We start from the raw sequence: 12,560 nt of genomic DNA, 5'->3' as shown, positions 1-12,560 counted from the left end.
CTAGCCCCCACTGCTTCCTTTATCTCACCACCTGTTCATCTCTACCACTTTGCTCCAGCCAGACTATCGTCCAGGATATTTGTCCAAAAAGTCAAGCAAGATTCTGTCTTGAAGCCTTTGCACTTGCTAGTCTGTCTGGAGTGGATGTTCTTGGATATTCTCAGGGTTCAATTCCTCATTTCCTTCACGTCTCTGTTCAAGTGTCACCTGATCAGCAAGGCTTTCTCTGACCAACCTGTAACTGTCTCCCAAATCCTCTAGCACACTTACGCTCTCCATTTATGTTCTCAATGATATTTATCATAACCTGATATAATCTTTATGATTATTCATTTTTTTATTGTCTGTCTTCCCCAATTAAAATTCAGTGGAAGTTCCATGAGGGTAAGGACTGTCATTTCTAGTCACCGATATATCCCCAGAGACGGGTACAGTACTTGACATGTCAAGACCTGGGAGAGTCTGAGATTTTACGCGACTCAAAAGCTAAAAGGTTAGCTTGCTAGGGTTGAATGGATGCTGTCAGAGGACAGACTCCTGGGTTGGAGGCAAGGTGCTTAATTGTTCCATAACAATAATCAGAGTGTCAGCACTTGTTCTAGTTTCCCAAGCCCCAGTTTCCACAGGTGATGTGAAAAGAGAGGGCAAAGTGGTACCTAAACAGAAAGTGTAGTGTGTTACAAGAGTAGGAAGGCAAGCTTTAAAAAAATCCCTCATCTTTTTAAAAGTGCACTATACCTGCCAAAGCTTTGACCTGGAGAGAGATATTATCTTTATTTTACTGAACATAAACAAACCTCCCCTTAATTCCAGAGGGACACACTAATCCACTTTCCAAGGCCATCTGTTACACAAACACTCTTGAGAAGATTGTCCAAAACACAGGCAGTCAGCGTCTCAACTCACAAGACATGCAAAACCATGAGAGTGAATGGGAAACTGTCTCCCAGTAACACATATTAGAAACAAGACATATTTTTGAATGAAAAGTTAACACTTTGAGGCAGGTACTTTTATTATTTCAGTTCTCAGCAGCCAAAGTGAACTACGTGTCCAGTGTCATAGAGCTAGGAAGTGTTTCTGTCAAGCACACTTTAGCCCCAGAGCACACACCTCAGGGAACTGAGACCTCCATGTCTCTAACCTGTCCTCCTGTCCACTACTTTAGGCTTTACTAATGGGTGAGAGAGAAAAAGAGACAAGAGAGAAAGAATGAAATAGGGAAAAGCTGAAGAAACGCAAGAAAGAATGGAGAGGGCTTTTTAAGTATCCCCGCTTGTTCATATATCCAGAACTACAGAGTACAACAGACCTTCGAGTTCACCTTACAGAAGTAAAAACTGCCGCTCAAGAAAGGCAGGGCCTCCCTGTGATCACAGAGGAGGTTAGGGAGAGAACCAGCTAACTAACCACCAGAACTCTTTTCCTGACAGAATCTTGGCCTTCCACCTTTCAGGCTTATGGCATTCCTTCTACCTTTCTTACACAGGTGACATTACCCAAACCTGAAGGCCAGGTTACACTACGAAGTCAATCAATAACCAAGAAGATCTGTAGCACAGGGCAGCAGGTGGAGTCTGGGCTGCCATCCTGCCTATATAACCCTTCCCATACAAGGGTTCTGAAGAGAAGTGGTAAATTCAGTGCAGCTTTTGACTGAGCTCTGGACACACAACTTCAGCCATGAAGGTTACAGGCATCTTTCTTCTCATTGCCTTGGCCCTGTTGAGTTTATCTGGTAGGTGTCTTTGTGTATTTTTCTAACTTGAGTAAAACCTTATGACCTATTGCTTTACTGAGCACATTACCTTCTAGACTTAGACAGAGTCTAGTCTTGGACAGAACTTTTGGTCCGAATGAGATGAAATAAGATCAATGGATGTGAATTAGAGAGAGAGGAATTTTAACATAAAATAAGGAAAACAATTTTTTAACATTACTTACAAAAGGAGACTTAAATGTAATTGCAAAAGTTATTTTTGCATCAGAAGACCTGGTTGCTACTAGTGGTAACTATTTCTCAGCTAGTTATATAAACGCTCCTTCATCAATAGACAAAGATCAAGAGAGTTATACTTCCTATGTCACTAATCATGAGATCGAAGGTCTAAGTAACTAATGTTGAGAATGTCAGGGAACATTCAGAAGATACTTACTCAGTGCTTGATATGTTTCAAGCAGTAAATACATCATCTCTATTTTCAAAGAAATGGGTCAACTTTTCTGAAATACCAAATTAAGAAACTTTGTTCTTAATTTTTGCTGAATTTTTTGAGGTTTCATCACGCAGGGAATGAATGGCACCAATGAGATGTCTTTGAGAGAAAAAAGAAATAGAAGGGGTGGGGAGTGGAAGAGGTCAGCAGAGAAGTCACAGTCTTAAATGAAAGCAGACAATTCTGAGGAAGACTAGATCTGGCTTCTCCCATTCAAGACCGAACTTCACACGTCTGATTTATGTTTCCTAGGCAACGCTAGAGCTGACACCCTGGAAAGAGAGGTAAAGACAATTTTGTAATCTCGTCTCTCTCAGGCTAGAACTATTTGTCCCAATAAAAGCACAGTGTAGCTGTCACCTTTCGGTTCCTGAAGGCAACAGGAGGAGTATGAATGCTAGCAAGGCTTAACCTATTAAATGCAGACAGTTACCTACCCCACAGGGGCTTATGTGGAAGAACACATCACTGATACCAGGCAATTTCTATGTAGTCATATAATGCTTGCTGTGAATGGGGTTTCTATGCATACTAGGGCTATCTGGAGAGACAAGGATTTGGGGTGGAAGCCTTCTAAACTTCACTCCAAATAGCACTTTCTCCTTATACGTCCCCCATGTTGGTATGTAGTTCTCCAGATCACCAAGGTGAACCTCTGATTAATAGTGAGCAAAGGAAACTAATAAACCAGGTTCTTCTTCTAGAAAAATATTCTATATCTAACTTTTTCTATTTTTTCCTGTGTTTGTAAAGCAAATCTTAGTAAAGCTGGAGGCTAAAGGAAGAAATATCCCTCTTCTCATTACATTTATATCTATCTAGTGGAGAGGCAGATGACAAACTAAAGTACATAAGTGAATAAATTCTGACATTTGTGGTAAGTGTTATAAAGAAGTTCTGGTACCATTAGGAAGCTAGCCTAGTTAGAATGACCAGGGAAAGTGCCCCTAAGTAAGGGAGATTTATTTGGAACCATGAAGGATAAATTAGTGTTAGCAAACTATAACTGGTGAGAAGAAGTAGTGCAGTGAAGTGGTTAAGAGCTAATGCTCAGGACATACATTGATTGGGTTTGAATCCTGGATCCAAGAGCTGTGTGGCCACGAGTGATTGAATCTTTGTGCCTTAGTGTCTTCACCAGGAGAGGAGTATAATAAAAAGTTCAGGATAGTTGTAAGTAGAATAATAAATAAAAAGCACTTAGGCCAGTCTCTGGCCTATCACTGTCATTTAGAAATCATTAGTTCTTCCTGACATAGAGGAAATAGGCTGTATAGAGACTCCAGCGGTGGAAGGCATCTAGTGTCTTGAAGTGACTGAGAGAAGCCCAATGTGACTGGGCCACAGTATACAAGCCTCCAGGGATGGCCGACTTAAGAGGAGCCGGCACCTGCAGTAATAGACACTTGAACATTATCTCATTCATCTTATTAAAACTACATAACACCATTATAAGGTCGGTGGGGAAAATGGTAATATCATTCGCATGTTGCAGATGATGTAACTGAGATTCAGAGACCTCGAGATTTACCAATGTCACACAACTTGTAAACAGCATAGGCAGTACGTAAAAGCAGGCTTTCTGACTACGAATACTGGATTCTTTCTCTTGGAACACTTAGTATCACTCTCCCATTCACAACCGTGCTTCCAGCTTTAATCTGAGCAACTCCCGGGAGGTAAAAACCATTTTAGAGCCTTTGTTATAAACTCAAAAGAATGGAAAATGATTCTATTTAACTCCATTTTTAGGCTATCTGTAAGAATCATGTTAACGGATGTACCAAGATCTATAACCCTGTCTGTGGGACTGATGGAAATACATATCCTAATGAATGCGAGTTATGTATGGAAAATAAGTGAGTACAAACTTAAATTTATTTAAAAATATATTTTAAGCTAGTTGTCTTCAAATTTTCATATGTCTTATCCCTTGAAGTCCCAATCAATGTACCAATAACATCAATCTTATCATGAGAGAACTAAAACATCTAGTTTTTCCAAAAATAATCCTCAATCTTTCTTCTCCTTATTATAGCTACATTTGGTATGATTATATAGAGAGGTCTGTTTGTGTGTGTGTATGTGTGTGTGTTAATAGAAAATAATATTTACTATGTCAAGCATTGTGCGAGGCATTTAATATTCCCAATGAGTCTATGAAATAAACAATACTAAACCCATAATATGCATGACGAAATTGAGATTCAGTTACTTTAAATAACTTGTTCAAGGTCACCCAGCAGTAAGTGACATAGCTGGGCCCGAATCCTTGCTCTCTCTACTGTGCTTTCAAGTCAGATACCAGACTAAATATTTGTGAAACGCAGAAGAAAACCCAACATGCTTTGTTTCTCCATTTGCTTACACTCAATGCTAACACAATGTGGACAATGGAAGTTTGAGCATAGTGCTCTAAGAGCACAAAATTAAAAACGATTAATTATGCCACCTAGGATTTGGAAAAGTTTGAAGGCTTTCTCTATGCCACAAACATGGAGAGAAATAAGAAAAAAATGAGCAAAGGAGAGACAGGAATTAATTACATGGTGCCGTATGAAATGTGTTAAGGAAAGGGCAATGGAATAGATGAGGAAAAGTAGTTGAATCCTTCTCCTAATGAATTAAAAAACTCTTTTGTATGATAAAAGCCCATGTTTTTGCAGCAAAACAGAAGATAGTCTGGATTTTCAAAAAGTTCATACACCCAAAATAGCTTTAAATTTAAAATATCATTCTTGGTGATAGTAATAATTGCGTTTACTGAAACCTCAAATATGCAAATATGAGTTATATAGATTAGGTGACCAAAACATATTTTTGCAAAACTTTTATTCATGGACATGAGAGCCTGATGTCATGAGCCACCATGTTTCCATCTTAGTTGGTGCCTGGGCTAAGGCTCAATGAACCTCATTTTCTGAAGTGATTTTAGATAGGTGATGTGAATCTGAATTGGGCACTCAGAGAATCTGACGTGCCACAGATTTTCTGTTTTACTCAGCTACTGAACACTTAACATGTGCCAAGCACTGTGCTAATCTCCTCTGCTTTTCTTATTGTGCTTATGACTAACAGGAAATAGGTCATGAGCACAAATAAGGTAGCTTCTTGTAACTTGTAAAAAAATGCCATCAAACCAGCTATGAGCAGAGTGCTATAGGAGTGAAGGAGAAATACAGATTTCTTCTTACTGAAAGGTCAAGAAAGGACTCAGGGAAAAGATGTTACTGACACAGGGCTCTGAATTTTGGTAGCATCGCAAAAGCATTCCAGGTTAAATAAAGGTGTAAAATGATCAGAACAAATAAAAGAAATTTCACGAGTGATCTAGAAAACTCTTAAGTTATTCTAGAACTGATTTGGTATTAAAGACTTTGATTTAGGTTCAAATGACAACATACGTTTCCATTATTCCACTGTATAAATTCCCTATAACATGAACCCTCTTCTTAGTCTGCTTTAAATCATTTCAGAAAATTCTCTGTTTAACAAGTATTGTGGAAGTAGGTCCTCAGGGAAAGAGATCTAATACCCTAAAGTTTTAGCCCCAAATATTAGGTGTTCTGCTTTGTGGTGAGTTTGTTTCCACATTAAAGACTTGTCAAAGGAACTTGAAACCACTTGTTAATTTTCTCATGACCTATGTTATTGACATTAAGGTCAGACATCATATTTCCATGCAAGAGGAGGGGAAAACAATAGAACAGCCTTGAGAGTTGGGAAATTTCCAAGTGCCAAGACCAAAAGGTCCAATATTTAGGGTAAAACATACTAGGAAAATATGAGCATAGAACTGAGACAACCTTTAAAACCTATCAGTCCTGCTGGCTCTTTCTATTCTTTAAGAAAGATATGTAAATATGGGAGGAACATTTGAATGCCAGAAAATGTAACTTCTCTTCCTGTATTTTTCAGATTAAGAAAACAGGCTTACAAAGAAAATGTGGTTTTCTCAAATGCAACATCTTTTCAAATGTACCGTGTTGCCTTTCTCTCTACTGACCATTAAAAGTACCAGATAAATGCCAGGTTCTGACTCTAGTTGTTGGGTTTTGAGATAGGTGGACAAACAGGACTGGGATCATGACATGCTTGGCAAATACAGTCAGGAAGGGCATTTTCCTATTTTTTCCACATCTTCTTAGGGACTTTGTATTGGCAAATTCTTTTCAGCAATCTCCAGTAGAACTTGCTGTAATGACGGAAATGCTCTATATCTGTGTTATCCAATATGGAAGCCATTAGCCACACCATTAGCACAGAAAATCTGGCTAGTGCAGCTGAGAAACTGAATTTTAATATTACTTAGCTTTAACTGCTTTTAATTTAAATAGCTATAAGTGGATAGTGTCTATTATATTGGACAGCACAGCTAGAGGAAATAAGTGAATTTGTATGCAGACGTCATATGGGATAGAGAGCTGACTTCCTTTAGTGAGATATGACAGATATGAATCCCTGGAGTTCTAAGGCAAACGATCAGTCCATCAGAAGGACCCGCAGTAGCCCAGGTACCAACTAAGATGGAAACATGCTGGCTCATGACATCAGGAGCAAAAGATGCAACAATGGATTAGAGATTAACTTCTGAGGTTTACTGGAATGCCCCACTAGATCTGTAAACTCTGTGAGGACTGACATTTTTCCTTTCTATTATATCCCTAATCTATGTAATAGTTCCTTATCAATATTTGATGAATTAATAAGTGAATGAAAAAAATGAATGAGAAAAAGAGAAATGGGAATAAATCTCAAATCTCTCTATTTTAAATAAACTAAACGTTTTTCATTTTTCTTCTCCCGTAGTTACGTTTTTGTCAGCAAAGTTTAAGCTAATTTTCTTTCAATGTCTTCTACAGGAAGCACCAGAGTCCAATCCTCATTAAAAAATCTGGGCCTTGCTGAGAACCAAGGTTCTGAAATTCTGTGAGGTGACCATGATGCCCAGCTGATTGTTGAATAAAATGCATCTAAATACTTCCTGTGGTTCCCATATGTTTTTTTTCCTCAAAGGCATTGTTTGATTATACTAGGGACAGAGGACCAAGTTTGTAAAATTCAGCAATTTTGTAATTTCAGACAAGATTTCCTTTATGGTGCTTTTTCCTTCCCCACCTTCCTCACATTCTGAGGACTCTGTCAGGGAATGTGACTTCAGATATTATGTGGCAGGAAACAGTTGATCATTAATACATGTAGGATTAGACTAGCATTTTCAGAAACAGTTGGAAAACTCTCAGCCCAGAAACATGTTACCTACTCAGCACCTTTCACTGACTGAAATGATTCCTTTAGATTTCCTTGGGATTTCATTGAGCATCTACTTTAATAATAGTATTAGCTGTACTACTCTAGACAAGTTATTACCTTCTGAGACTATTTTCAGTTTTGGAAAGAGAGATAATACTCATTTCCTGTAAGCTATATGAGTATTAAATATTCATTATTATATAATTGTGCCTGGCACGGGTCTAGGTACATAAATGTAAGATTTCGAACAGGTGCCTATCTGGTAGAAAACAATTTAGTCTTAAGAGTTTCCCTATGTCTCAGGTGGATTTCAAGTGGAACACGATTTTCTCAAAGAGGCTCTGAATTATTGAGGAAACCAAAAAAAAAGCTGCAGTTTCTCAACTCTGTGGAATAGCCTCTGCATTCGGCCTTAATTCTTGCTCAGCTGCAGTAACTCCCCATTAGTGACTGAGGTGAGTAGCAGTGACGCAGAGAGAAAGCTCTCTGTTTTCCCTGGTCCCTGAGGTTTGGGGGGAGAACCTCATCCAGGGTTGGACTGAGAGATTTGCTTCATAGGGCCTGATAGGTTTGTGCTGAGATAACCAGAGGGGAAACAAAGCCCCAATTGTGAATTCATTTTAGGAATGGTCTCTTTGACCACCAAAGCATCCCCAAGCAATGATCCTGCAAGGAGGGAAGGAACTGTAGACCAGAAGAACAGATTGTGGGAACTCTGGTTAGTTCACTTTGCTTTACATGTGAGCCACAATAACCCTGTAAGGTTATCTTTATCTTGTGAGTAAACTTAGAAAAGTTAAGTAACCTAATAGCACCAGCAAATAAGACGGCAGAGTTAGACTTTTTATCCAGGCATGACTCCAAATCTAAACACTTCATCTAAACCACAATCACCTCTGGTGAATTATTCCTTGTCTATGTCTTCTGTAGGAACTTTAGGTAAAACCCTCATATTAAAAGGCCAATGTGTTTATATTTTCAGAGATAGAAAAAAAAGGTAGAAAAAAGGAATTACCTCTGTTGTGCGGGGCGTCAGTCGGGGCCTCTGGTCCCGCTCCCCACATGAGAACGCAGGACACGGTGAGGCCAAAAAGGAACACCCACGGAGCCATAAGTAGGGGAGTCATATCACTATATTCTTGCTGGCGGCTTCCGCCTCTCTGCAATCCACTCTTGCTAACGCCCATTTCTTCTGCTACCGTAGCCACAGCAGTTATATTAGTGGCCAATGGCTTACGGGTTACAGCTGACGGCCAACTAGCCACAGCTGATGGCCATCTGATCACAGTTGATGGCCATTTACTACCCGAGCCAGCACCTTTCTATGTGAGGCCAAGAGCCTGGAAACTGCTTTCTGTGGCTCTGTCTCCACAACCTCCAAAAGAAGAAAGTCTATAATCACTGAAAAAGAAAAGGAAATCAAGTTGAATTTCTGAGCTAATATGAAGAACGAGCCTAGGATGGAGAAACTGATAGAGGGCTGAAAGAGCCTGAGATGCACCACGTTCCCTGATATATAGTGGGGACTAGACCACCCATGGAACCAGAAATGGCCAATCAAAATCTGTCCCATCCACACTTGCAAAAGACTGACACTCTAAGTTTTATGCTAATTTCTTGTGATGGTCGGAATCTGCATGTCTTTAAGTTTCAATTTGACCACTAGAGGATGCTGTGGTCTGCCAAGTGACTCAGCCAAACAAACATAGCACGCTAACATGCCAACAGATGTTATGGATACAAGATGGCTTCCAGCATCTTGTCCGTGATGCTAGAGGACACTTGAAGGGCACCCATAATATTCAAAAACTTTGCCACAGTAAACAGAATTTAAATCATTGAATGCTGGAAATAGTCATGTCTAATGGGACCATTTTACAAGTCTTGAGAGAAAAGTTTAAGAGATTGTCTGCCTTTAATGGTTCTTTTCTCTCTCTCAGATGTTAAAAGATAAACTGAGGCAACTCACATTTCTGCCCAGCCATATTTTTAGGGTTCCCCCCCCAACCTGAGTGTTGTCAAGCCGAGTTCTCAAAACACAAAACAAACAAGAAGAAAATAGTTGTCCTTGGTAGAGAAAGAATCAACCAACAGATACACAAAGGCAAATTTACAAGTCACAATACAAAAATCTAAACTTTTTTTTTTTTTTTTTGCCTGTCATTCTGAACTTGGAAAGGAAGGAACAAAGTGAAATTTTACCTTCCTATCTGGACCAGACACCACAGGTAGAAATAGAGATGAGAGAACTGCCTAAAGTAAGAATTCTTATTCTTTCCGTCATCTGTCAGTTTTCCCAGGATCCTGTCTGCAGACTCTGGAGCAAGTGGAATGTACCAGTGGGTCTCATCCTTATCATCAGAAGTTGTAGAGAAGGAAAAGCAATTTTCCCTCTACCATTTATGATGAGAGCTTAGCTGAGAGGCGCCTTTTTCTCTAGGGTACCTCATAAATGGATAAACTTATCTAGGTTAAAAGTTCTCCAATTGTAGCCACTGTAATTCAAGATTATCTTTCATAAGGATAACCTGCTTATTCAGCCTTCAAACAAAATTTTATTCACCCAAGGCCTCACACTGGACCCAGTCCACCCTAAGTTGGACTAGTCTGACCCTGGACCCATCATGGTTTCCAAGTTTGATCCAATTCAACTCCAGCCAGTTTCTGGACCCAATCTGGAAAAAGAAATGCTCAAATATATTCTGAAAGCTCATAAGGCAAAAGCTGTGAAGCTAGGATCCAAGAGGGACTTACAACCTCCAGAAGCAGCGAGAAAGCAGCAAGCTCAAGGGGCTCAAGAGATACTCATGACGCTCGTTGCTCCCGGGGGGCCTACCGGGGTCTCCTTTGGTTCCCTCTTCTATCACCCAAACTGCTAAAAGATAAACTTGAGGCATATTAAAAATGTTAACAGTTTATATGATCAAAAGTCGACTTGAATAGTGAAGCATCCAATCTAGCAGATAGAAAGGAGTTCCAAGAAGCTGTACGAAATGAAAGACTTTTTTCAGAAGGGAGCGGGAACAAGGGTTAGGCTAGACTTGGTTATTGCAAGGTTTCTTTCCTTTAGGGAACGTCAGGGGTCTATCAGGCAGATTGCCTAACTAGTGCTGATCAGGTGATTTTGATTGACTGGTTTAAGATTCTATTTCTAAAGAGCCAAAATCATAATTAAGTCTTGGTTTGGTGATGTGGGGCTTAGCGTAAGTGACTCTATGTTGGGCCTGTTGTCTTGTTTTTAATACCCCATCAGAATGCACGTGGGTTACTGTTTTTATGTCTGGTGGTTACATTTTAGAGATAATTACAAACTGGAATATGTTTAGAGGAGAGAGACTACCAAGATTGATAAGACTTTGAAACTTTGTCCTATGATGAATGGTTGAAAGAAGTAGGAAAATTTGATATGAAAATAGGAAAACTCTTAGAAATCTGGTGGGTCTTTTCAAACAATTTAAGGGAGAGAATGCTACCACCATGAAAGCAGAAACTTTGTTCTTTTTTCAATGCTGTATTACGGGCTCGAAGACAGTAGTATCTAACATCTGGAGGTGCTCAGTTAATATTCTTTCTGGTGAATGGGGAAGAGGAATGAACATGTTCTGGGTGGCCGCAGAATTTAACAAGCAGAATTTAGATTAACTGGATAGGAATTAAAGGAAGACTGATTTAGGCTCAGTAGGAAAGCATATACTATAACTGTTAAGATCAGAGCTCTGATTTAGAGTCCCTGGGCTGGCATCTGGCTTTCCCACCATCCAACCATGTGTCCTGGGAGAAGTCAGAGAATTTTTCAAACTCTCAGTTTCCTCATCTCAAATATGGGGTTAATAATAACAATTTTTTCACAGGGCAATTAGCACAATGCCTGCCATATAGTAAGTACTCAAGAAGTATTAGCTATTATTATTGTTACTGTTATTATTCATCTTGTAAGCCTTTGAACTCACGAGAAAGGTCACCTGGTACATGAAGATTTCCTGGATAGGAGGAGCTTTGCTTCTTCAGGTAACAATTCATTGCACTATTAAATGTCAGGAATTTTAAGGAAGAGATTCTTCAACAGGGTAGAAGGTTGTACTAAAATGTCTCAGCTTTTAACTGAAACATTCCAGAATTGTAAACCACACCGCCACAAAGCAGGAATCAAGCTTAGTGGCCGAGAATGAGTTCTGTGGACTGAGAAGGGTTTTGTGGCCTTGGTAGGGAATAGGGCAGTAAACCCAGTTCCCACTGTTAGGTCCCCATTCTTGGGTAAAGATAAGTACTGCAATCCTCATAAATGTAGGACCACATAACAGCAGCTAAACTCCAGGAGGGCCTGGTCACAGGGCCAAGGGATTTCTGGTCAGTTTCCTTTCTTTGTTTCAAAGTACTTGAAATATAAAGCTATTGGAAGGGAATAGTATGCCAAAATGCTTTGTCCCATTTGAGAAGTAAACTTATTTAAAATTAAATAGCTTTTTTAAATGAACTATACTGAGTCTTCTGAGAAATAGGAACATGAGAAATATTGAACCTTTATTTCCACTTTTCTGACCCAATTTATCCCGTCAACCTTAGCTTACTCCAACTAAGTAAAAAATAAAACATATTTGCATAACAAAGAAGGCGATTACATGAAAAGTGCAAAGCTCCTACCATTCAAAGCCTTAGCACTGCCAACAATTTCCTTTGTTTTCTTTCATTGTTTAAGCAGTAGCTAATTTTTAGCTAAAAGTATGGACTATGTAGATAAAATGAGGTTCACAAAAAAGGAAAAATACAGATCTTTTGCTTTTAAACACGTCAATATTCACTGAAAAGACAACAAAAACAAACAAAAAATGTTTGTTGGGGTAATAGGTAACACATTCTACTCACTGCATGTGTAGCATGAATAAGGACTGTAAAATAAAATTAACACTTTTTTTGGCTTTTCTACTATTTCCTGTTGAAGGGAGAAGGAGGAAAAAGAGACTAAATTTGGGGATTAGGAATCACCAGCAGAAGAGATGTGCTAGAAATAGAAACAGAAAAGTAAACACAAAGAGAAAACTATAAAAAAAAGAAAAAGAAAAAGAAAGAAAGAAAAATACGTACTTGTGGAAG

General features: G+C 39.1%; 1 protein-coding gene across 1 annotated transcript; it reads left to right on the top strand.

Annotated features, from left to right (window-relative positions):
• Positions 1-1,683: 1,683 nt before the first annotated feature.
• SPINK1 (serine peptidase inhibitor Kazal type 1) lies at positions 1,684-7,124 on the top strand (the record flags this gene model as incomplete). Its single annotated transcript, XM_081035411.1, has 4 exons — positions 1,684-1,738; positions 2,469-2,500; positions 3,969-4,075; positions 7,079-7,124. 4 exons carry the CDS (start codon positions 1,684-1,686, stop codon positions 7,122-7,124), a joined length of 240 nt encoding a protein of 79 aa, XP_080891537.1.
• Between the last annotated feature and the right edge of the window lie 5,436 nt (positions 7,125-12,560).

This window comes from Rhinolophus hipposideros, assembly GCF_964194185.1.
Source record: "Rhinolophus hipposideros genome assembly, chromosome: 23".
NCBI classification, from domain to species: Eukaryota; Metazoa; Chordata; class Mammalia; order Chiroptera; family Rhinolophidae; genus Rhinolophus; species Rhinolophus hipposideros.
Note: the sequence above shows the minus strand (reverse complement) of the source record. Positions and strands in the feature narration are given on the sequence as shown.